Raw genomic sequence first — 27,473 nt, forward strand, 5'->3', positions numbered from 1 at the left:
AACGTCATTGTCATCTCCCGCGGTCACGGAAACGTTATCGTCATCTCCCGCGGTCACGGAAACATCATCGTCAACTCCCGCGATCGCGACAAAATCATGAGCATTTCCCGCGGCCGAGCAGATATCATCGTCGTCTCCCGCGGTCCCGGAAACGACATAGCCATCGTCCGCGATCGCGGCAAAATCGTGAACATTTCCGGCGGCTGTTTAGACATCACCATCATCTCCCGCGGTCACGGAAACGTTATCGTCGTCGTCCGCGATCACGGCAAAATCATGAACATCTCCCGCGGCCGTGTAGACATCATCGTCTTCCCCCGCGGTCACGGAAACGTCATCGTCATCTCCCGCGGTCACGGAAACGTCATCGTCGTCGTCCGCGATCGCGACAAAATCATGAACATTTCCCGCGGCCGAGCAGATATCATCGTCGTCTCCCACGGTCACGGAAACGTCATCGTCGTTTCCCGTGGTTACGGAAACGACATCGTCGTCGTCTGCGATCGCGGAAAAATCATGAACATTTCCCGCGGCTGTTTAGACATCACCGTCATCTCCCGCGGTCACGGAAACGTCATCGTCGTCGTCCGCGATCGCGACAAAATCATGAACATTTCCCGCGGCCGAGCAGATATCATCGTCGTCTCCCGCGGTCACGGAAAAATCATCGTCATCTCCCGCGGTTTCGGAAACGTCATCGTCTTCGTCCACTATCGCGGCAAAATCGTGAACATTTCTCGAGGCCGTGTAGACATCATCATCATTGGCTTTCGCGGTTACGTAAACGCAAGACGACGATCGCGGCAAAATCATGAAAATTCCCGACTTTGAAATCAAATTTAAGACGTCATCGTCGTCTCCCGCGGTCACGGAAACGTCATCGTCGTCTCCCGCGGTCACGGAAACGTCATCGTCGTCGTCCGCGATCGCGGCAAAATCATGAACATTTCCCGCGGCTGTTTAGATATCACCGTCATCTCCCGCGGTCACGGAAACGTTATCGTCGTCGTCCGCGATCACGGCAAAATCATGAACATTTCCCGCGGCCGTGTAGACATCAATGTCGTCTCCCGCGGTCACGGAAAAATCATCGTCATCTCCCGCGGTTTTGGAAACGTCATCGTCGTCGTCCACTATCGCGGCAAAATCGTGAACATTTCTCGAGGCCGTGTAGATTTCATCATCATTGGCTTTCGCGGTTACGTAAACGCAAGACGACGATCGCGGCAAAATCATGAAAATTCCCGACTTTGAAATCAAATTTAAGACTAAATCCCGACTTTTCAAGACCATTTCGAAATTCAATACTAATTCCCGACTTTCCCGATTTTCCCGACTACTAGACACCCTGTCACCACGACACGAGTGACCTTTTTTGGTGATTAACACGCGATCTGAGAAACCGTAATATTTTTGTGATTGCAATATCGGATCTATAGTTTGTTCTGAATTCGTTCACACTAAAAGTCACCTTTTAATCACCACGAACATTTGTTTGTGATTAACACTCGATATCGTATCTACAGTATTTTATTTTTATGATCTTGTTTTCCTATTGACAACAATTTTTATCACTGCGAACTGCGATAAATGTTAATAAAATCATTACGATATAATTTATTTTTATGTCCACGCTATTATGATCAAATTAATTGACATGCAATACATTTTATATGTTTTGTTCGTTTGTTCTGTTCCCTGGAAATCATTTACAATACAGTTTTTTAGTAAAATACCAATAACTTAGTATAAAAAAAACTAATTTTCCAAGTTTGATCATAATAAATCTATAAACAAGCAAACTACAACAGTTTACTTTTTCATAAGAATAGCTGGGAGTTTTAAATTTACAATTTACAAATTTTGGTTGTGTTAACTAAAAAGATGGAAATTCTTCTTCCAGATTCGAATACTAACCGAGGGGGTTATGTTTCAAAAAGAGATGGAGCCAGTTATTTAAGTAATATTAACTCGTACCAAGTACCGGAAACATTGTAGCAGTGAGGTAATCAACCATATTTTGGAAAGTACGCAATAGTCATATTAATATTTTATCCATATTTTTAACCCATTTAATAAATTAACATCTCCTTTTGAAAACCCCTTCCGTTAGTTTTAGAATCTTGAAGAAGCGTCATTTTTTTAGTGGCCCACAACAAAAGTTTTTAAATTTAAATTTGTAAATTGTAAATTTAAAACTTCCAGCTAATCTTATGAATAAGTAAACTGTTGTAGTTTGCTTGTTTATAGATTTATTATGATCAAACTTGGACATTTTTGATTTTATACTAAGTTATTGATATTTTACAAAAAGAAAACACACTACGGTATATTACCCTTCCTGTAGCAGCAAACCTAGGTACCTACCTGTTAAGCCTAATTTTTATTTATATACATTTAATATAACATCTAATCAGTAAAATTAAAATTTGCTGAGTCTGCAGGTTAGCTGTGGCGAAGTTGTTTTACTCATTAAATAAAGTTAAATTTTAAGATTTTATAGTATCACACTGTTTAACTAAATGGGATGAATTGTCGTAAACCTTGGGGAAGTAACCGTCGATTTCCATGGGTTTCGCCTATTTTTTTATAAATAAAAAACTAAATATACTTAATCACAAATAACTCACAAACCATTGGGCTTAGAGAAAAATGATAAATACAAAAAATGTGTGTTTTTAGATGGACCACATTTTGTTTTTTTTTAGATTTTTCCTGTATCTCTAAAAACAATGTCACTATAGCCAAAAATACAGAAATATGCCGCCATTTTCCAATATCGCGGCCGTAGCTCAGCTTCAATTTTAGGGGACTTTTAGTATGTTCAAAAGGAAGGTAGGCTACACCCAATATCTGTACCAAATTCCCCGCTTGTGCAACTTTTTTTAGGTTTATGGAATTTTTCACGTATTTTTACTGCACTACATAGGCTACTGGTGTTTACGTACAATTCACGGGGTTTTCAACTACTCACGGTATTTTTTTTTTTTCTAGGACGCTAGCTAGGTACGAGCCCGGGATTATTTTCTACATTACTTCAGGCTAGACTTAGGGGTGGCAGCATTATCACTTAGATAAAATCTATTGGTAATTTGACAGGATTTTAACCCAGGACCTCAGGAAGTCCCACGCTTTAACCACTACACCAACTCGCTCCCCACAGTAGTTTGGAACCCCCCAGAACGCATTGCTTTGGCGTTAATTTATGTCTAGTAACTTTTTTCCCTCAACAAGTAGATTCGATTAGCGGGGGTTTGGATTTAGTAGGACCTCAGAGTAACAATACATAGGTAGGACCCTGCCGTTAAAAGATAACTGAAGTTAGGTTTAGTAGCATACACATTGGCTTAGGGGAGCGAGTTGGCGTAGTGGCTAGAGCGCGGGACTTCGGTCCGTGAGGTCCCGGGTTCGATCCCCGCCAAGTCACCAATGGATTTTATCTATGTGATAATGCCGCAACCCCTAGGTCTAGCCTGAAGTAATGTGAAAAACAATCCCAGGCTCGTGCCTAGCGTCCTAGGACAAAAAAAAAAAAAAAAGTAGCATACACATTTTATTATTTTCGTAAAATTAAATAAAAACAAAGTAATTTTTAATCTGTAAAATGGTTTGAACTATAGAGCTGTTTTACAGTAATTACAGTACTAACAGTGTACTATGTAAATGACTAACGATGAAGTGGCCAAGTCCTCTGTCTAGTTGGCTGTGTTGAATTTTTAAAAACTTTCCTCTAGCAGTGAAGACCACAATAGGTTTTGTTATGTGTATTACAATGTTACCTAAAATTATTGAGTAATTAGAAAGTTGCAAATTAAATCTGGAAAACACAGTTTCAGTTGTTTTTGTGCATCATCCAAAGAATATAAGTTGTTTGTTTATGGCACGTAGTGATTGATTAGATTAAACGACTGAATGTTTTGAGTCAGCAGTTTGGTTAGTGAATTCCCAAACAGAAAATTTGCTTAGCCTGCAGGTTTAGTGCCAGGATATTTATATCTTAACTATAACATCAAACCCTTTAATTTTCTTATGATTTGTTTTTTCACAGCGTTGGATGCCTGTTCACAAAGGCGTTTACCATACAAATTCCAGCAAAATAAACTAAGTACAGTATTACTATTAATTTTAATTTGCTTGATTATAGATATATTTTCATCAAACATTGCAAGTTTATTTATTTTTTACTAAGCTATTAACATTTTACTAAAACACACTTAATTAACCTCTCAATAGAAACAAAATAGCAGTATGTGTTAAGCCTTATGTTATTTAGATCTAACATGCATGTTTTATAGAAATATTTAACCCTAGAGCTGGCAGTAGTGTAACACTGTACTGGCATAGGAATATTATTGATTATGTAATATCATTTTTAAACCATCATAAAAATTAGAAATAGCAACATAACTATGGATTGTTATATATCATTTTGTTCAGAATAAGACAAAGAACAATATTATAGGTGATTAACATAGTTACCACAAAAAAATTTTTTTTTAGTTTTTCCAAATTGTGGGCATTATTAATTTTTTTATAAAATGTTTTTATATTCCGTCGTATAGCTAAGTGCATGTAAGACTTAGCATCATAAGGTAAATTGTAAAATTGAGGTTAATTTTGTGCTGATTCCAAAAATATATAGTTCATATAGCTTATTTTGTGTATTTTGTTTGGTAGCCCTATTACTATGTCGATCGTACCCCCGCGCTAGTACCAAATAATCACCCAACCCAGGTCATGTACAAATCCGTACACCTTATATAATATATAATTCCAGGGTACTCTGGTTTGTATTATTTAACTTATTTATTACAACAGTAACCCAAAAAAGTAAACAAAACTAAAAAAAATATATATATATATATATGTACAGGCCTACCGAACACCGGCATTGGCGCCGTATATCCGGCGTCGCCATTTCGGCCGAGGCCGTTCGCACCGTATATCCGGCGTTTGCCAGCGCTAGGGTTAAGTGAAAGTCAGGAAATAGGTCTACAGTTTTTCTGTTGGGCATTGTTTGTTTGCTCTTATAACTAAACAAAAACCACAACATCAATCAAACGTAAAAATCAAACATATAAATCTAAATACTAATATCATAAAATCCCCAATCCAATAGCAATAAGTGGCTGTTTATGAAACTATAAATAACAACTAACTACCATTATTTAGCTTGGTTATTGAAATTTGCCTTGGCATTTTACATTAGCCTATATAGTTCTACTTCCAATTCAAAAAATAAAATCTTTCACATAAAATATATATACATTGACGTGTCATTTTATTAAAAATAAATTATAAACAGCTTATCAACATTAATCATCTTATTAGTATGTAAAGGGGGTTAAAGAGGTCTTTGATAACGTAGACAACATTGAATTTTAAGTTATAAGTTAATTTAAACTAGTGTACCTATTGCTCGAATTCGAGCAATTGCCATTGCGAAGTATTGCAGTCGCTATTTTAAAACGAATAACAATCATAATTTCCGATTACTTTAAAAGAGTCAACTCAAAGAATATGGAAACACTCACGATGTATGCCTACTAACACTTTCATTTCTTGTAAAACCTTATCATTTTTCAAAAGCTGATCATGTTTTTTAGTGTTTTCTACAAATGTTTGCCACTTATAGCCAGGGCCGGACTTAAGCTTTTTTGTTTGTGTGTTAAATGTATGACACCGATGGATTTTAACTTCGACTTCCGAAATCAGCTCAGCAAGAAATGCAGCATAAAGTTAATTAAGTTTTCATTTTAAACTGTCCAGGCTTTCTCACTTTTTTCCATTGTAATATATACGCCAACCCAAATTGAAATAGTTAAATATTTCATTTCAACCAAGTCGGTAAATTTGTATTCATTGGTTAATGTTTGTAGCGCATGTTTCCTTAAATTGCAACTAAAATATTGACAGCAATTAAATTATCCAGCTCCAGCTGAGCACAATGTAAACAAATATGTTTTTCATAAGGATAACATGTTAACTTTAAAAGCCACTGGGGCAGAGCCCTAAGGAACTTTTTCAAAAATGTAAGGTCAGTTTGCAAATCTACACAAAACTTTGGTATATAATATTTGGGGTTAAATCTTAAAACAAAAAAGCCTTATTGCTCACAAAGTTTCAAGTAGCATATTAATAATATAGATTTAATATAAAAAGTCTGTGTACGATCTGGTTTAACACATAAAAACTATTATACAGACCGACTGAGTTGTAATTTTTCACCAAATTATATACAAAGGATCCTTGATAACAAGATCCTCCATAACAAATCTCCCTTGACAACACATATCACTTTCGAATATATTATATAAACTGTCCATTTATATTGTTATCAATTGACACTGGTCTAATTAATAACTTCACTTCACATCAAATGCAATTATCTATCTCTCACACACTATTATTGTAATCTCATAATCATATCATTTCTTTACACATCCATATAATGTTTTCTTCTGTATCTTGTTGCATGTATGTCTTTTCTCATGTATTATTTTGTAAAATGGCGGTTGCAATTGAAATAAATGAATAAATTAGATTGGGATGAATAGGATAGTTTTGTAAATTTTGCAATAATTAGTTTGAAAAATAAAAATCTCTAGGGTCCTTGATTTCTAACTTGATTACAGGTCTTATATTATGATGATCCCCATGAGACACTTCTTATCAAGGTTCTACTGTAATAAACTAAGCCAACATAAGGACCTATTCACATCCCTTAAGGTCTGTCCACACCAGCGTCGCCAGATGTCTTACTACGTCTTCGGTGAATTAATACGTCACCCTCACACTGTTCACACTGCAGCTATGCCCGGTCTGGATGTATATAGTTAACCCATTGCTAGAGTTTTTTGTCTGTAATGCCCTGTCCATGTGTGAGCCCCCCCCCCCCCCCCCCCCCCGATTGATTTCATACTTTTCGCATTAATCAGACATTACTCTATTAACAATTTGTCAATCTATTGTCTCAATTTTTACATCAGACTTCAAGATCCTTTTCTACCAGGTTCAAGGAACATATGCCAAATAAAAATTTTAAATCAGCATACGCAAATCAATTAATTTCCTGCAACCATAATTACACTAATATTGACAATCATTTAGAGATAGTACAATTCTGCAATAAAGGACGATACATGGATACTGTTGAGGAGTATGAAATCTACAAGGCGTCAAAAGAACAACCACAGTATATATTAGGGATGGTCAAGTCTCGAAATTTCGGGAAATTTTCAATCTCGTTACACGAGACGAGATTACTTTTTGGCCGAGATTTTTATCAAGACGAGAATAAAAAAAAAAAAAAAAAAAAAATTAAAAACGCCTGCAGAAAGTCAATGCAATACCCGCAATACAGGAGCGTGTTGTAGTTGCGTTTCCTTTTCGAAGGCGTTCTTATTTAATTAATTCTTTTAATATAAATATTACTTTAATTCTTTTAATGTAAACTAGCTGTGTACCCGTTCTACGCACGGGGATCTTATAATATTCAGTTGAAACCTTCTTATATAAAGAACAGCAGTTGGTTTGCATATTTTAAGATATGCTGGCCAAACTATTATACATAGCTTCATTTTATGTTGTTTTTTGTTGTTCCGGATCGGTATGACAATCAATAAAAGGTTAAATTACCTCTGTGTCTGCCGGTCGATCCTATAACGGTAGGCTTACTTTTATTTTTACTATCTGATCTCGTTTGCATGGCTCAATCACGTCCTGGTTGAAGTTCGTTCGCTACGCTCACTCACCTGTATGTTGGAGCTCGTTCGCTGCGCTCACTTTCCTTCAGGTTAGCTCGTTCGCTACGCTCACTTGCCTTCAGGTTAGCTCGTTCGCTACGCTCACTCGCCTCCAGGTTGCAAATTAGCTGTTGTCATAAATGTAAAAGAAATAATAGTGCTAGTGCTGCACCCTGTTGGTAATCCTTGTAACTTTAATGCTATTGAACATCACAGAACAGAACCAACTTGTTTAATTGAAACAGCTGTTAAGATTCAATAATTTCATTTCTCATAAGGTTAACATGGGCTTCCAGAAATTCCACGTCAAAAATCGACAAAAACTTGATTTTCAAGGGTTTACTGTTAAATATCTAACTGTCTCATATTCGATGAAATACGTCTAAAACCATCTCATATATGTATAGTATTTGGAAAATAAGTTTCAGGCGGGACAGTGCTATAGTTATTGAGGAGTAGTTGTAATAAAGTGCGTATTTTAGCGTTACCAAGAGAATGACAGATAGACAGACAGACAGACAGACAGACAGACAGACAGAAATTGAGATAAGGTTTGATTCGGTTTCTCTGACCTATGAAATGTAAAAATAACCAAAAAGTTCATTATTCTAAGCAATGTACAGACAAAACTCTAATTTTATTTATATAGATATTACTTTCATTATTTTAATAATATTACTTTAATAACATTTGAGAAGTTTTGTTAAGTGTAAGCAGTGTGAGGAATGTTTTATTACTATAAAAAAAGTCAAAACAAAAAGTCAAAGTAAGTTAGGCGTGATTAATAAAAAAATGTTATGCTGATGTTATTTAATGAAAGATTGTAAATATTCTTGCCTATTATCATTATTTTAGTATTTAAACAGTCATCTAACAATGTTACAAAATCAGGTAAAAATTTCGAACGTGCATTTCCCGTTGTGTATGAGAAGAGAAATCTCGTCTCGATCTCGTCTCGAAATTTTATGAGAAATAAAAAATCTCGTCTCGTCTCGTCTTGAACTAAAAATCCAATCTCGTCCATCCCTAGTATATATTAAACAAAAAATTATCACTGAATCAAACATCTACAACACCACCATTCATATATACAATAAACACATTTTATTGTATTTTCAGGGCATAGCTTACAGGGATTCAGAATAATAATACAGTAGAACTCCGATTATCCGAATCAATTGGGACCAGACCCCATTCGGATAATCAAAAATTCGGATAGTCGGAGTTTTACAGGAATTCCGGGAATTTCCAAGGAAAATCCTCATTTCCAAGACTAAATGAATTTTTAATTAATAATAAATGAAATCAGAACATTTTTACAGTAAACAATGCTCTTAGCACAAGTGTTCTAAACTTGTTCTTAATAACAATTCTTTGATATTTTCCAAACCTTATTATTACTGTAGCTTTACATTATTAAAATTGTTGAAATAAGCGATTCGGATACTGTTTTAATACTGTTCAATGAAATGGCGACCATACATAGTAGGTATTTTAAGCCAAGTATGACTGGAGATGAGTGTAGGATGAGTGGCGCGATCTTGTAGTCTTGTTAGTGACTAAGGCCGACATTCCTTAGACACAGCTGTTAATTAATAGCCCATACAGCTAATGGCAACTATGGGACCTACAGTTTATAGTGGAATCCGAACCACATTTTTGCCTTGGTATATACATTGGTCTAATTTTCAGGATAGTACTGCGTGTAGTTGTCGGCGATTCGGTTAATTGGAGTTCGGATAATTGGAGTTCTACTGTATGCATTAAAAATGAGTTTCTTTTTATAAACCCTTAAAATATCATATAGGCTATCAATAAATTTTTCTTACAATTTTGATCACCCTCCAGTTAGCTACAGATTTGTTTGCATACTGGTGGAGCATGTGCTATCTGGCACAAAAACTAATTCACAGTCTACTGTACAAGTTTTTCAGTTTATAATACAGTAGAACGTCGATTATCCGAATTAATTGGGGATTGGGGTTGTTCGGATAACTGATTTTTCGGATAATTGGTCATTGACGGGAAAAATACGGGGAACGGGAAATGACGTGAAGGGATAGCGGCCGGCGGCGATTTGCCGATTTCGCGTCCGTGGATACTGTACAATAATATAAATTTGATTAATTATAGAGATGTGCGAGTACTTGAGATTTCAAATTCGAGTCGAGTACGGCCTTGAAACTCGAGCTTATTTTTTAACTCGGCAGTTTCGAGTCGATTTTGGTTTAAATTAGTAAAAAATCAATATTTGTTAAAATGTAACTTGTGTTTACGTGAAATACTGGATATATTTACTACTGTAGATTCTACAGTAATACAAATATTAATATTTTTACATTGTAGAAATAAGCAAGAGGTAGTTGTCCTAACCTATTTTTTTAGCTGCTACAACAGAATAGGTCAACTCAAAGCAGTCGCCGGCGACTGACTAGTGACTACTGACTGGCAATGAAAAACAATAGAAGGGAGGGAGGGGTTGTGCAATGACCTCGAAGTGAGCGGGTGTAACACTGAATGAAGTAGGGGTTTGGGGGGAAGGGGGAGGGGCAGACCTTTGAGCTATATTTAAACTTTCACCACTTAGCAGCCGTGCGGGTTGCGGTGGCGTAGCGCTACGGCCAGTCGTGATTGGCGCGCGATTTTATTGATTTTTGCTTCTTTCTTCCTTTCGGTTAACCGACGTTTCGGATGACCGGGCTTCGGATAATCGACGTTCTACTGTAATCAATACTGGTAGAGTATTATAAACTTTATTTTTGCTATTCACTTAAAATTCACTTACAGGATTCTCTTTGACCTAGACATTGGTTGAAAAATACCTACAAAAATTTAATAATTTTGTAGGTAATTAAATTCTCTACAAATTTGATTGTGATACTTGTTTTCCTAGAATAGGCCATTGCTGAATTACAGCGATATATAGTTAAAATTTTGGCAAATTTCAGAAAAATTTGTTTTTTTTCCTTTTTATTAAGTGAATATTTTCTTAGCCACAAGTCGTAGAAACAAAATATTAACCGTAGGCTAATTATAGTAAATTTAATTGTCTACAACATCGAATACCTATATCTTCTTTTCCACTAAAACTGAGATATAGGTAGGCAAAAATCTCAGTTTTAATCTCTTACTCCGATTTTTCCAATATGGCGGTGGGCACGGAGGGGTAAAATTGTGAATTTTGCATTTTAAACACCTGCTTACCATCCTAGACAACATATAAAAAAATTAGAACTACCGGACCGTTTGTAAGTTAACCCCCCCATTTTTGTCTCTATTTACTTGACTAGTAGTATCATCTCCAAGGCTACTAACATAGCGTGAATTTTTTAATCATGTTATCTTCGCAGATATGTTCGGTGTTTGCAATAATATAGGGATAGTTGAAGCTCGGCTTGGAATTCCATTTTCTGAATTTTGGTGCTTCATCACTCATGATTTAGGATTTTAAACCCCTAGTGTGGGTCACATTTCCTTAAAAACGGTTGTAATTTCTTGCTCAACATTCAACTAGTAGATAATAAAACATGTCGCCAAAGTAAATCATGCAGACTAACCTTCCAGCAACACTGGCGGGTTGGATTTCTTGCACAAATATTCCAAGCTCTCCCTCAAATTCACTCTTCAAACCGACCACGCTGAAGCCCAGACTTCCTCCTTCAGGTTTCATCAGCTGAAACAAAAAGAAAAATTTAATTTCCAGTACCTTACTTTATGTGCTCATCTCTTTTAACATTGTTTTGCAACAGTTACTAAATTGTTCAATAACAATAACAATGTATACATATGCATAACCTATACTATAATACAAGCTAAGTCAAGTAGGCCTAATAAGAGTTCTCGGTAACGTTATCGTCGTCATCCGCGATCACGGCAAAATTATGAACATTTCCCGCGGCCGTATGGACATCATAATTGTCTCCCGCAGTCACAGTAATGTCACCGTTGTGGTCAGCGATCGTGGCAAAATCATAAACATCTTTCGGGGCTGTATAGACATCATCATTGAATGCCGTGGTCACGGAAATGTCTTTGTTGTCGTCCCCAATTGTGGAAAAAACCTTAAACATGTTTTGTGGCCGTGTAGACATCATCATCGTACATGGACACATGATTGTCCCGTATCATGAAAATTCCCGACTTTGATATCAAAATAAAGACTAAATTTCCGACTTTTCAAGACCATTTTTAAATTCAATACTAATTCCCGACTTTCCTGTTTTTTCCGACTACTAGACACCCTGTACACTAATAGTGGACTGCAGCGAACGCTTTAACACAAATTTTCCCTAAAAGCAGACACATGGTGTAGTCAGCAAATGATTAGTAATAAACTAATCACATAAACGAATCAGGCAGGTACTTTTAAACTGCTTTAAAATGAACCTATAGATTCAAAACTGTTGTCAATTTAAAAAAGAAACCTAAATCAACAATTGTATTACACAACAGCTGTATTACAACCTTTAATTTAAAGTTAGGCATAATTATTCACCTTTATCGTCTGCACTTCTCTTCCATGTGACGACTGCTCAATGGCCTTCTGGAACTCAAGGGCGTATGACGGAGTTGTGATCGGTGGCAGACTAGTGTCCTCAGGAGCCGGACTCACAATCTGGGGACATTAACAGTCTTATAAAAATCGCTAATATAGAGTATAAACCAAGACTCAATTCGAGGGAGGGCAGGCATACCAGACATCTCTCCATAGAAAACACATTTTTTCAGTTTTAAACCATTTGTACGATGAATTTTTCAACAAATACAGTACTGATATTTTGTGCTAAAAACTATTATCTTGGAGATTGAACAAAAGGGTTGATCCAAAGCTTCTACTATAGATTTAAGTTCAAATTCTATCGGTGGGGCACACGGGAGGGACTAAGGCTAACATATCTTGTAGTGTCAGCGTTCGCCGCTAGAACTGCTAAGTTGAAAAAATTTAATTTTTTTTTTTTTTAATTTTAGTTATAAAATTAGGCCTAACTTTTTAACTATGAAATATTGTTTTAAAATTATTAAATTAATTTTTAATTTTTAAAATTAAACTGTCATAACATAACCTAACCAACCAGACTTGCTTATGATAACAAAAACTATATAAGATACAAATCTAATTAATGATTACAGTACTTTTAATTTTTAATTAATTATAAAATTAATTTTAAAATTTAGTATTATAAAATTTAACTGTTATAACCTAACCTAACCAGCCAAACTTGCTGATATGAAAAATTTGATGACAAAAAGTTGTGTTGCCAGCGGGATTCGAACCCGGGACCTCTTGAACATCAATCCGAAACGCTACCAACTATGCCACGAACGCCGCTGAAATCACATCGTTTCGTTACGGTAATCGTGTTGCCTCAAGAGAAGACATTAGCCACTAGAGAAATGACGTCACTACACCTTAGCCTTAGTCCCTCCCGTGTGCCCATTCCCAAATTCTATAAATCAAGTGTTGTGTAAAATACTATATTGTCTGTAGTAGGAAAGCATGACTATAGGAAGATTCGACTCACATTTAAATTTCAACCAGATAAACTATTGAATCTCCTTAAAATCATTTTATGGACATTATCATACTACTTTATGTACGAAAGAGAAAAACCCCTTTTAATGTCTGTGAATAATTGAATTTTGGTGATGATTGTACATTAACTTTTACTTGATATTCAAAAGAAATCTCTGAGAGCTCCAGAGTGACACTTCACTAATTTAACTGTGTTTTTTTTCACTATATTTACCCTTAGTAGACACGGCAGCAGTAAAAATGCGTAAAAGTAAAAATAAAAATGACACGGAGCAATAAATGAGAAGCAACAAAATGCTTGACAGAATATTTCACTCAAAAAGAATTAACTAATTTCATCAAACTTCCACTTGAGCTATTTGCCAGTTATTTTAGATGAACCTCTCTCACCACAGTTGGAGTTTATAATACGGTATTTTACAAGGCCTTGAGGACAATTCAATAACTTTTCTGCATCTTACGTAAACTCCTGTAAACTTACCTGAGGTGAAGGTGAGTCGCCTGAAGAGCTCTGAGACAGCTTGGCCACCGGAACTCTCTGATCATCAAACTCAGTGCGGGGAGTAGTGGCGGGGACATAATCTGCCTCATACAGTGGTGGAGGTACACTCAATATCAGGTCTCCGCCCAGCCCGATGTCAAAGTCTACGGGAAGAATGGACGGGTGCTGCTGCAGCTGGCCATTCAACTCACTCAGCGAATCCTACCGATATGGTCCAATTTAGTATGTTAACTTGTTACAATATTCTCTTCTAAAACAGGATTTGTATACAGTAGAACCTCAATTATCCGGTGTAATGTGGGTGAAGGGAGACAACAGATAACTGAAAACCTCGGTTAATGCAACATGACACAAACATTTTATAACAAACCCATAAAAACTGCCTAGTACAGTATAAAATGGTCATAATGTGATAACCTACGTTTTACATAATCAAAACACAGTAATTAGTATGGCGCAATCATAAAATGTGGAGTCATTTACCTTGCTTCAGTTATAAAAACTGTAATGTTTATAATCACAGCTTAACTCAAGCATTTACTTTAAAAAAGGCCAAACACTGTACAGCAATAAATCACGTAAAGAACAGAACAATGGAAAGTCTAGTAAGCATTATGTTGTCAATGAATACAAAACCTATAAGAAGCTAAATGACCTTTGTTAAAGATTCAGTCTCGGAATATTTGAATTTTGGATAGTTCCTGCGGCGGCTGTTAGGTAGACTATCGCGAGCTTGCGGCCAAGTCAGCTGACTGAGTGAGAAAGAGTGAGACAAAGAATCGGCTTAAAGATAAAGAGAAAGAAGAGTGCGGCTGCAATTTCATTTAGGCAAAATTTCGGTCTGACTATTTTCAATGAGCACTTCACTCCTTTCGCTCTTAATTGATGTTGTCTACTGTTGTGACATAGCGCATAGCAGACAGATGTGTAAGGAGCAGACGACAGTCAGTGCAAGCGCAAGTTTTAACAGTTAAAAATTGCTTACTTGTAAGGTAACAATACTGCGTAGGATTGGATTTTCCAATGATGATATGAGGAAGTTGAGGTCATCGGCAGTCTGAGCTTGTAGCTTCACGTCGTCACTTTGGTTGATTGTGAGTTGTATGTGCTCCAACAGCTGAAGAGCACTTGATATGTCTGCGGAAATATCAAATAGTCAAGTTAATTAATATTAAACTAGTGGCTTGTAGGGACATAAGTCCCTAAAAAGCTCAAATGCAAAACAAGTTATTGTAATATTTAAACAAACTCTGAATCAAATTATCTATGTGTAAGGATTGATATCCCCGTACAACATATCTTTTGTGTAAAAAACAGTTTGTTGTTTGTCTTTGTTTGCTTTTGTTAATGTAATTTTTAATAAATAATTTGAATTACTTCAGAAATTAACTCTGATAAAGGCAGCAAACATGTTTGTGAATAAATATTGGCTTACTAAGGTAGTTTGGGTCTTTTGGTTAATGATGATAAAAAGGCTTCCCTGAAATACAGATTGGAAATTGCCGTCAAATATGAAAAGGCAAACAAAAGGTGTTGAGATAACACTAGTTCTTGGTCAACACCGCTAAATTAGCACCCTGACCCAGTCATCCGCTATCATCTTACCAAATTTCAGCCCAATCCGACCAGTATTTATATGTGTGATTGAACTTCAAACAAACAAACAAACAAACTTACAAATTGATAAGATTAGTAAGACAAGAAAAAAGAATTGGGTCACCTGTTAACACGACCCGATTTAGGGACCCTAAATCGGGCCCGATTAATGTCGGCCCTGAAATCGGATTGTGTAAACGCGTGCTACTGGTCACGATTTGGCTGGCGATCGGGTAGGGAGGTTGGGAAGGATTTCCATCGGATTTAGGGTGGAAGGGTGGGGATAGCTCCAGGCAATTCTCTCAGTCCAACCTTGATATGAGAGTCTGACTTGTTTCTTTAAGTTTTATTCGTGGTTTTGAGATGACGGAATCTACTCCACAGAAGGAAAAAGACGTTTTGAAGGAAATTATCAAAGTGTACAAAACTTACAAATTGTTGTGGGACACTTCTCAAGTTTGGTATTTACACTTGAAAAACTTCCAAAAACAACTTTTTAAATCTAATTAACTTATTACGTGAGTCTCCAAGGAAGGAAAGCAACACACTGAGCTCAGATCGGACGCAGAGAACAGGTCGTGTAAACACAACGCTCTGTCGACCAGGTGACAGGGCGGTCGGGACCAGGAACGGGAAAGGGCAGTCGGGAACGGGTCGTGTAAACGGGGCTTAAGGTTTACCAACAGGGTCCAGCACTATTATTTTTTTTGCATTTATGACAACAGCTAATTTGTACCAAGCAGCAAAAAAAAAAAAGCTGAGACAGACAATAAGAACTTTACATTTTTTTATACCTTTAGGCGCAGTTGTAAAACATTGTGGCTACGGTAGATGTGTTCTATCTATACTATAACATAGGCTACCGGTTCTGAAATTTAAAGAACCAAATTTCCTTAAACTGTGTTATCTCCTATTATAATCACAAAGCAAGAGTATAACTGCAATAAGCAAACGTAAGAAAGACTCTACGCTAGTAAAATTTATGCTCCTTTTGAAAATGTTTGAAAAAAATTTTAAAATAAAGGCATCCCATTGACCAAACTTAACGCTAGATGTTTCTGATCAACATAAAAAAAAAACTACTATTAATCTATTGTAAGATTATGTGGTGGTATTCCTCCTAAAGATGATATTGCCTTTATATATTCCATAAAAAAAGGCCCAATCATTGCTGTCTCCTTCCTATTTTGCGACTGGTTAGGGTTCCATTACCCAGTAATCGAAACCAATCACAAAATTACTTTTCATCAGCATCTTCAAAATGAATATTTTTGGTTATTTTTTAATAAACGGAAACTATCTCTAGGTTTTACTATTGCGGATGCTCCCTTTACCACCGTGATGCTAGGATATATTATTTGAACCTTTTTTGCTCGGAGCAACAGGCAGTACCTGGTTTAAATCTCCTCCAAACAATATTGTTTTTCTGCCAATTGGAACTTGTCATGGTAGGCCTACTTCCTTAATGAACAAATATATTGGCTGTACAAACCTAACTTACTTCATCTTTATTCCCACATTGTTTTCTAAGAATGGCCGTTGAGGTTGTTCGACTTCATACAAAATATTGATTTTAAAAACTATAATAAATCTTAAATTAAAAAATGATAGTAAAGATACAAAAAAGTGTGGAATAAATCTTTAACATAGGTAACCTATGTTTTGAAATCAAAACAAAGCAAAAGTTTTCTATTTATTCTTTAATCGTTTATTATTTAGTAAATGGGGTTATTTCAGGTTTTAGACATTCCTTCAACTCAACAATAACCTTCAAATTAGAAGAAAAAACATCATTATTTTTTCAGACATTCTAAGTTTAATTTCTTTTGATTTGAGCAAAGATTACATATGCTACGCAAAATAGATATTGCACCTTACGGCAATTTTGTGCCAAGTCGTTTTTGGATGGGGCCACCTTCTCGTAGTTGGGTGGTCCCTCAACAGAGGCGCTGTGTCAAGTCTCGATCTGCATTACCATTCAAGTTCGGGTGAGTTCGGTAATGTTCGCGTGCTCGGGATTAACTTGCCTGTACGCAACGCGTCGTCACCGTATCTCTAGTTTGAAAGCGCACAGGCTGTCATTAATGTACCATATAACTTTATCTTTTTACAAAAATGGCAGTTATTTAATTTTAAATTAAAGTGACCACGTAACAAAGAGCTAAAGGATACTAAAGGTGTACTGATATAAACATGAATTAATAAAAATCTTCAAAAATTTCAGTCACAGTGATAGAATAAGCTTACAATGTTATACTAGTTTTTCTGCATCAAATTTTAACGTACACCCCTAAACCTTAAATTGTTTAGAGAACCCTAAACAATTTAGATATTTATAAATCTTTCAAGTTTTAATAATTAGTGACTATTTGTGAGTTCGTCGACTTTTCTGTTTTCGGAATTTTTATCCACAAAGTTTGCTTCCGGATTTCTAGACTCACGCAATATCTTGCTACTAACTCACGATGAGGAATGTATGGTTAAAGTCAACTACTACCTAACTATTCACTGGCTACTCGACGACCTTTTTAAAAATAGCAATATACACATAGTTTGTAGGAAGAACATTTATCTACACAGATCGGCATTTGTTTTCTAACTACGTATTATCTCGTCACATTATGGGTGTTTTGTAAGTGCCGTTTGCAACTGAGCTTTGAAGAAAACGTTGAGCATAAGATATAAAATATAGATTTTAGATTTGGATTGTTTTATATAACAAATCTTTCAACTAACGAACGATATAAAATAAATTAAAGAACACATAGTTTTAACAACAGCGGAACCTTAGTTGTACATAAATAATTAAAGAGGTTATCTTTACCACGTAAAAACGATATTTAGGTTGGAAATTGGAGGTCAGTCACACTCTCGCAATCACACGAAAGTGAACTAACCCGAGGGACCCGACATCCCAATGTACTGGTATGGCCTGTTTTAAACATTATATTAAACAATAGGTCGAATACTTTGTACCGGAAGCCTGTAACTACATTTTACAACAGACATTTCGTTCGCCTTCCCAGTATAGCTATTCATGGTAAGTTCCTGAATCAAAATTAAGGCATTGTATTGGCGTAGCCAGGTTTTGAGGTTTACCACCCCTCTCCAAAATTGAACCCCATAAATATATAACCTAGGATACTTTATTTCCGTCTTAGTGGTCTTTGTTGATAAACACTTAAACCACAACGTTCAACGTATGTCTATTTTCAATTGACAATAAATTACAAATTATTGCATAATAGTATGATGACGGTAGTTAATAATATATTTCGGAACTCTATCATAACTGTTTTTAGGCAGACTCTAAAGATAATGAGACATTGACAGTAGAAATACTGGTGAATTTATTGCTATGTAATGAAGGGACTGCCGCGAGACAGTGGTGATCGTCTGTAGAGGCAGTACTGAGTGCAGACTGCTGAGTGACAACTTGGTGTAGGCCTACATCCATAGTTTGTTAGTACATAACTAGTCATGTTGGTACAGCTTCCTTTTTACTTCTCATATTATTTATAAAGCAGTTAGGTTCAAAATGCAGTTTACACACTAAACGTGAATCTAAAGCAGTGTCGGGATTCGGGAAGGCCTTTCCGTTTTTTGATTGCCGTGTTTGCCATTTATCACATACACTCGGCTTAATACTTGGTATTGTCCATGAAAATATCCCCATCATAATAGGGCCTACAATTGTAATTCACTACACATATTAATAACACTTCTTCACTCTTGCTAATCCATTTTCTAATAAACCTCCTGTTACTTACATAAGCAAACAATCACAAATAAAGGTTTTAACCATAACAATAAACAAAAACAAAAAATACGTAAATAACAGCTGGTCATGTCGGCAATGAAGTCTTAGGTTGTGAAGACATTCGCTAGGCTTCGCATGGAAATTGATATCACAAAAATGGCTTGGCTGCAATATCTATTTTGCGTAGCATATGTAATCTTTGATTTGGGCAATCTCCTATGATTCTACTACTTATCATACGCTTAACTAATTTACTTAAAAATACACAAGTTTGCAAATTGTACATTAAAACAATTGATTTCAACTAGGTAAGACGTAACGAAAAATTCTTAATTATTTTGGGTAACGTTATCTCTGGTTTTATACAGTAAAGAGTTACATTGTAAAATTGACTGGCAAATGAGTAGTCCAGTGATCCTAATCCAAATGTAATATTGCTTACTGGCTTCACAATCAGCTGTAGGTCTATTGAAGTAAACAAAAATCAGCAGTAAATAGCTTCAAATGCTATTCTTAAGGAGAACATTTTACGTTACCGGTATATCTAAATTTCTGTTAAAATTTTGGGAATTCCACTATTTTTTCCGCCATCACGGGATAGAGACCTTTAATTTCAAACCCCTCCCGGTATTCTATGACATCCCAGTCGCCCGCAATTTTGAGGCAAAGAATCGCCTAACGTAATTAATATATAGAGGGTTGATTTACCTACTAAAATAAATAATAGTTTATTTACGAATTAAAATATTAAATTACTTTATTTTAATTAAATACAAAAGTATTAGTTAATAATAGTAGCCTATGTAGTATTCCTAGATAGGCCTAAGCATAGACAAAAAGAATTAAATATTTAGGCGTTGACCGTCAGCCGTGCTGTGGTTACCACAGGTTCTGGCACACACCGCTCTTAGCGCCATTTAGTTACAGCGTACACACTACGTAACTACACAGCGCTCCCAATGGTGTGCGCCAGAACCTATGGTAACCGCAGCACGGCTGACAAGTCTATTTTTAATTCTTTTTATCTATAAGCCCAAACTGGCTTAACAGAAGTACCATAACTCCACTAAAACCAATTAAAGAGGCAAAAAGGCATAGGTATTAACCCTAAATCAGCCACGAATATGTTTTTTTAAAGATAAACTTAGTTCAGCATACAAATTTGCCCACCCACTATATATTCTAGCTTTACTGAATTTTGCTCACCTAGTGTTGAAGTACCGGTACTTTGCTGGAACATACGTCATAGCAAAGACTAGACCTATCTGTACAGCCCATATAAAGTTCACTAGTTATTTGTCCTTCGGTCCAAGACAAAAAGTCTTTTTTTATAACCCCATAACATCACAGCTCTTAGTAACTTAACTGGACAATAATAAATTTTAATATCAATAAATAAGTTAAGTATAAAAACATTGTTTTTACCTGCACTCAAAGGCATCTTGATATAAGAGATCTTAAGATTCCCTTGATAAATGTAAGTTAGTCATACAGCCTGAAACAAGAAAGTTACAATATTAGCTTACTTAATATAACTAGGCCTATTTGGCCGACCAAGATGGAATATAATAATCTCAATCTATATAATGGCTGTCACCTCCCAGAAGGAACAACACCGTCTATGCCTACCACACTAATGATACCAGTTGGTCAACCAAAAGCCCGATCATAACAGTTATAAACTTGACTCTCAAGGTGGCAGTGGAAGTCAAATGTGGCTATGTATTTGTTACTCTTTTATACGTAACATATTCAGAAACCAAGGAATAACAAATATCACACAAGTATGTACATAGGCTGGAAATGAAGCCCATAATTTGAAGCCCCCCACAGTTGTCATTAGGCCTATAAGTTAGCCTGAGGCTATGGTGTTGAAATGAGTACCTAAGTTAGTATGTGACTCTTCCGAAGATTAGGGGTAATGTGCTTGGGTGTGTGAGTGTGTGTGAAAAATCGTCCAATTTGGATTAAATTTAGCAAAAAACGAGTAGGCTATGTTAAACCCAAGTTCTTAATCTAACACGCTCGCAAACCGGCATGATCAGACTATGAGAATGGTTTGGGACCCCCACGGGACCCTATATTGCCCGTGCCTACCGCTAAAACTTAACTAGTTGCTAATCCATTTAGTAGCAACTTAGTTTGACAATCTTTATCCATTATATAAGGCCTAACTTACCATAACTTAACCCTCCAAGGCTCCAAGTGTCCATAGTAATGGTATTAATGTCCGCCTATTTATTGCGCAGTTGCAGGGTTTTATTAAAATGTATCTTAGAAACTTTAAAACAATGTAAAGTAGCCTATACCCCTACTGTTTTATAAATCATTTTGTTTGGGAAATTATGGGCTTCAATGTAATAGGCACCGGTATATAAAACATTACAAAAAAAATTTTCAACAATTATCGTGGGGTTAACATTTCTCAAAAATTATTAAAAAATGAAAAAAATTATGTTTGCGCTCAATAAATTTTTATAATTTATAAGCCTAGGCTACAAATATTTTAAAATAGCCACTTTGTTCTAAATTTTATAAGGATTACAAAAATATAATAATATACGGTAAGGAGGTAAATTTGCAAATAAATAAGTTATGTGTGAAAAACAGATTTCGTACATTTAGCGTTTTTAGAATGCATAAGTTAACTTAGCCTAATCATAGCTAGGAATCTGGCCGACAATTTACATCAATATCACTACCTACTTCTTCAGGATCATCAATCAGCCCTTCAAAATAACTTAAATCTTCTTATAATGCACCAAGTATATCACTAGAGTACTTTTTATTTTTAACACTAAAACAATGATAAACGTAATAAAACACATCCGTCATCGGTGTGAGGTTAACCAAGCTGTTTACAAATACGCACGTCAGCTGTCTGCTACAATATTTTCGGAACTAAAATGAAAAGCGTCTAGAAACAGACATCAGGAGAAAGCTTAGTATATCTGCCGAAAACAACGATACCAATCTCGATCCAGTTCAATCTGATTCAATCAGTCCCAGAACCACGGCGCATAACACCACGGAGGGTGTGTTAAGTGCGTCGATTACGCGACGCTTAACACTCGGAGGGTTAACTTAAATTAAAACAAACAAAAATTTGAATAATAAACACACGTAGGTATACCAACTTACTTGGAGGACTGGGTAAACTAACAAAAACGCCTAGCCTAGAGACCTGGATAAATGTATGTCCTGGATAAAAAATACTGTCAGTTGTAGCCTACGGAAAAATCACCCGTACATGGAAACCACAGCAACAGCATCTTCAGAGACTAAGTTATTCCATTAGACCTTAGGCAAACTACAACTAACAACCAAACATTAACTGTAGGGCCTACATTTGTAACAAGCCATGTGTAGACCATGGATGTTGGCGTCAACAACAGTTGACGTCGGTCTAAGTTAGTGTGTTCAGACAATGATTCAACTAAAGTTGACGCCGGTTTATGGCAAAAAACCTTACGTCTACGAATAGTTTACGATAAGTTAGTTAACACTGATCTAAGTGGTAAAGCAATCTTTTTAACATGTCAATACCAGTAGCAAACATGTTAGCCTAACTCAACAACTTGTTAGCCAATAAGTTGGTCTAACTCAGGCTGGTCTAGATGAATCCTAATCCGCTTATCGGCGTGAAACTGGCAATAGATTAGCAATAACTCACTCCACTTCTCCTACTTCCCCTCCAACGAATATACGTCACAGTAAAACGTCATAACAATGATGGCGTCACAGCAGCATTCGTCATAGAGCCGACGACATAACCTCCAAAATATCAAGTGGCGGGAACTTTTTTTGGCGGCACACGGCCAAGATGGCGTTCGGTTGTTCCCGCCAACCGTTGAGTATAGCAAGTGTCTTTAATATATGTAAACAACTGCATAAATGAATTAATGTTAAGGAGTTGTAAACAAAGTAAACGCCTAAAGCCTATCCTAGCACCATAGACTAACAATCACAAGAAGACTTCTCATCCCATTGTAAATTTTGAAGCTCGTTTTTCGTATCTAGTTCATGTACGTGACACATGGGCGCTAGTGTCGACGAAACTTTGTTTCTATTATTTTAGGGTTAATTTCTAGATTTGTGCTTTACTGTTTGGTTATATAACTTGGGTACAGGTTATTGTTTATGATTAGATCGTATTATTTAGTTAAACGAGGCTTTAAATGGCTGTAATAACGGGAAACAGTAAACAAAACAGGACCTCAAGAAAATAAGAAATTGTCATAAATTTCTATTGCTGGCCTATTCGGTTGGTACGATTTTCTGTTTTTCATTTGAAATATGTTTATTACATTGTTATGAACTGGAAAACACTTCGTTTATGTTCTAATAATTATTTATAGTTGAGATAGGTGACTTTGAATTAAACTGGTGTGACCTCGGTTCCATAACAACCCAACTAACAAAAAATCGATCTTTTCGTTTGTACATGTTTATTGCTTCTTAATAAACAATATCTAACGCCTTTTTGATAAAAATTATCAGTAATTATCAATTAAATGCATTATTAAAATTTTGCCTCAAGAAAATATTAAATTACCATAAATTTCTATTGCTGGCCTATCCCGTTGGTACGATTTTCTGTTTTTCTTTTGAAATATGTTTATTATATTGTTATGAACTGGAAAACACATAGTTTATGTTCTAATAACTATTTATAGTTGAGATATATGACTTTGATTTTAACTGGTGTGACCTCGGTTCCATAAGAACCCAACTTACTAAAAATCTTTTTTTCGTTTTAACATGTTAGTTGCTTCTTAATAAACAATGTCTAACGCCTTTTCGATAACAATTATCAGTAATTAACAATTAAATGCATTATTAAAATTTTGCCTCAAGAAAATCTTAAATTACCATAAATTTCTATTGCTGGCCTATCCCGTTGGTACGATTTTCTGTTTTTCTTTTGAAATATGTTTATTACATTGTTATGAACTGGAAAACACATAGTTTATGTTCTAACAACTATTTATAGTTGAGATATGTCACCTTGAATGGCGTTGGTGTGACCTCGGTTCCATAACCACCCAACTTACAAAAAATCGATTTTTTTCGTTTGTACATGTTTTTTACATCTTAATAAACATAATCTAATACCTTTTTGATAAACCTATCTGTAATTATCAATTAAATGCATTATTTAAAATTTGCCCCAAAGAAAATAAGAAATTGTCATAAATTTCTATTGCTGGCCTATTCCGTTGGTACGATTTTCTGTTTTTCTTTTGAAATATGTTTATTACATTGTTATGAACTGGAAAACACATAGTTTATGTTCTAATAACTATTTATAGTTGAGCTATATCATATTGAATGTCGTTGGTGTTACCTCGGTTCCATAACAACTCAACTAACAAAAAATCTTTTTTTTTTTCGTTTTAACATGTTAGTTGCTTCGTAATAAACAATATCTAACGCCTTTTCGATAAAAATTATCAGTAATTATCAATTAAATGCATTATTAAAATTTTGCCTCAAGAAAATATTAAATTACCATAAATTTCTATTGCTGGCCTATCCCGTTGGTACGATTTTCTGTTTTTCTTTTGAAATATGTTTATTACATTGTTATGAACTGGAAAACACGTCGTTTATGTTCTAATAACTATTTATAGTTGAGATAGGTAACTTTGAATTAAACTGGTGTGACCTCGGTTCCATAAGAACCCAACTTACTAAAAATCTTTTTTTTTCGTTTTAACATGTTAGTTGCTTCGTAATAAACAATATCTAACGCCTTTTCGATAAAAATTATCAGTAATTATCAATTAAATCCATAATTAAAATTTTGCCTCAAGAAAATATTAAATTACCATAAATTTCTATTGCTGGCCTATCCCGTTGGTACGATTTTCTGTTTTTCTTTTGAAATATGTTTATTACATTGTTATGAACTGGAAAACACGTCGTTTATGTTCTAATAACTATTTATAGTTGAGATAGGTAACTTTGAATTAAACTGGTGTGACCTCGGTTCCGTAACAACCCAACTTACTAAAAATCTATTTTTTCGTTTGTACATGTTAGTTGCTTCTTAATAAACAATATCTAACCACTTTTTGATAAAATTATCAGTAATTATTAATTAAATGCATTATTTAAAATTTGCCTCAAGAAAATATTAAATTACCATAAATTTCTATTGCTGGCCTATCCCGTTGGTACGATTTTCTGTTTTTCTTTTGAAATATGTTTATTACATTGTTATGAACTGGAAAACACGTCGTTTATGTTCTAATAACTATTTATAGTTGAGATAGGTAACTTTGAATTAAACTGGTGTGACCTCGGTTCCGTAACAACCCAACTTACTAAAAATCGATTTTTTTCGTTTTAACATGTTAGTTGCTTCGTAATAAACAATATCTAACGCCTTTTCGATAAAAATTATCAGTAATTATCAATTAAATGCATTATTAAAATTTTGCCTCAAGAAAATATTAAATTACCATAAATTTCTATTGCTGGCCTATCCCGTTGGTACGATTTTCTGTTTTTCTTTTAAAATATGTTTATTACATTGTTATGAACTGGAAAACACATAGTTTATGTTCTAATAACTATTTATAGTAGAGATATGTCACCTTGAATGGCATTGGTGTGACCTCGGTTCCATAAGAACCCAACTTACTAAAAAATTTTTTTTTTTCGTTTTAACATGTTAGTTGCTTCGTAATAAACAATATCTAACGCCTTTTCGATAAAAATTATCAGTAATTATCAATTAAATCCATTATTAAAATTTTGCCTCAAGAAAATATTAAATTACCATAAATTTCTATTGCTGGCCTATTCGGTTGGTACGATTTTCTGTTTTTCATTTGAAATATGTTTATTACATTGTTATGAACTGGAAAACACTTCGTTTATGTTCTAATAATTATTTATAGTTGAGATAGGTGACTTTGAATTAAACTGGTGTGACCTCGGTTCCATAACAACCCAACTAACAAAAAATCGATCTTTTCGTTTGTACATGTTTATTGCTTCTTAATAAACAATATCTAACGCCTTTTTGATAAAAATTATCAGTAATTATCAATTAAATGCATTATTAAAATTTTGCCTCAAGAAAATATTAAATTACCATAAATTTCTATTGCTGGCCTATCCCGTTGGTACGATTTTCTGTTTTTCTTTTGAAATATGTTTATTATATTGTTATGAACTGGAAAACACATAGTTTATGTTCTAATAACTATTTATAGTTGAGATATATGACTTTGATTTTAACTGGTGTGACCTCGGTTCCATAAGAACCCAACTTACTAAAAATCTTTTTTTCGTTTTAACATGTTAGTTGCTTCTTAATAAACAATATCTAACGCCTTTTCGATAAAAATTATCAGTAATTATCAATTAAATGCATTATTAAAATTTTGCCTCAAGAAAATATTAAATTACCATAAATTTCTATTGCTGGCCTATCCCGTTTGTACGATTTTCTGTTTTTCTATTGAAATATGTTTATTACATTGTTATGAACTGGAAAACACATAGTTTATGTTCTAACAACTATTTATAGTTGAGATATGTCACCTTGAATGGCGTTGGTGTGACCTCGGTTCCATAAGAACCCAACTTACTAAAAATCTTTTTTTTTCGTTTTAACATGTTAGTTGCTTCTTAATAAACAATGTCTAACGCCTTTTCGATAACAATTATCAGTAATTAACAATTAAATGCATTATTAAAATTTTGCCTCAAGAAAATCTTAAATTACCATAAATTTCTATTGCTGGCCTATCCCGTTGGTACGATTTTCTGTTTTTCTTTTGAAATATGTTTATTACATTGTTATGAACTGGAAAACACATAGTTTATGTTCTAACAACTATTTATAGTTGAGATATGTCACCTTGAATGGCGTTGGTGTGACCTCGGTTCCATAACCACCCAACTTACAAAAAATCGATTTTTTTCGTTTGTACATGTTTTTTACATCTTAATAAACATAATCTAATACCTTTTTGATAAACCTATCTGTAATTATCAATTAAATGCATTATTTAAAATTTGCCCCAAAGAAAATAAGAAATTGTCATAAATTTCTATTGCTGGCCTATTCCGTTGGTACGATTTTCTGTTTTTCTTTTGAAATATGTTTATTACATTGTTATGAACTGGAAAACACATAGTTTATGTTCTAATAACTATTTATAGTTGAGCTATATCATATTGAATGTCGTTGGTGTTACCTCGGTTCCATAACAACCCAACTAACAAAAAATCTATTTTTTCCGTTTTTACATGTTAGTTACTTCTTAATAAACAATATCTAACGCCTTTTCGAAAAAAAATATCAGTAATGATCAATAA

General features: G+C 34.8%; 1 protein-coding gene across 7 annotated transcripts in view; it reads right to left on the reverse strand.

Moving 5' to 3' along the window:
• LOC128996290 (multiple PDZ domain protein-like) overlaps window positions 1-27,473 on the reverse strand; it is a 395,615-nt gene that overhangs the window by 359,620 nt on the left and 8,522 nt on the right. For 6 of the 7 annotated variants that reach the window (XM_054421514.1, XM_054421510.1, XM_054421513.1 and 3 more), the window contains exons 2-6: window positions 20,562-20,631; window positions 14,766-14,917; window positions 13,760-13,981; window positions 12,241-12,360; window positions 11,303-11,418 (exon numbers count right to left, since the gene is read on the reverse strand). In XM_054421514.1, coding sequence (XP_054277489.1) covers window positions 11,303-11,418; window positions 12,241-12,360; window positions 13,760-13,981; window positions 14,766-14,917; window positions 20,562-20,577 — 626 coding nt within the window. In that variant the 5' untranslated portion in view covers window positions 20,578-20,631. Of the gene's footprint in view, window positions 1-11,302; window positions 11,419-12,240; window positions 12,361-13,759; window positions 13,982-14,765; window positions 14,918-20,561; window positions 20,632-21,842; window positions 21,859-27,473 lie in introns of those variants that run through there. The other variant, XM_054421509.1, reaches the window with a different exon arrangement.

The sequence above is a fragment of the Macrosteles quadrilineatus genome, unplaced genomic scaffold (genome assembly GCF_028750875.1).
Source record: "Macrosteles quadrilineatus isolate MER2022 unplaced genomic scaffold, UCM_ALF_1.0 Scaffold_6__1_contigs__length_79288215, whole genome shotgun sequence".
Taxonomy (NCBI): domain Eukaryota; kingdom Metazoa; phylum Arthropoda; class Insecta; order Hemiptera; family Cicadellidae; genus Macrosteles; species Macrosteles quadrilineatus.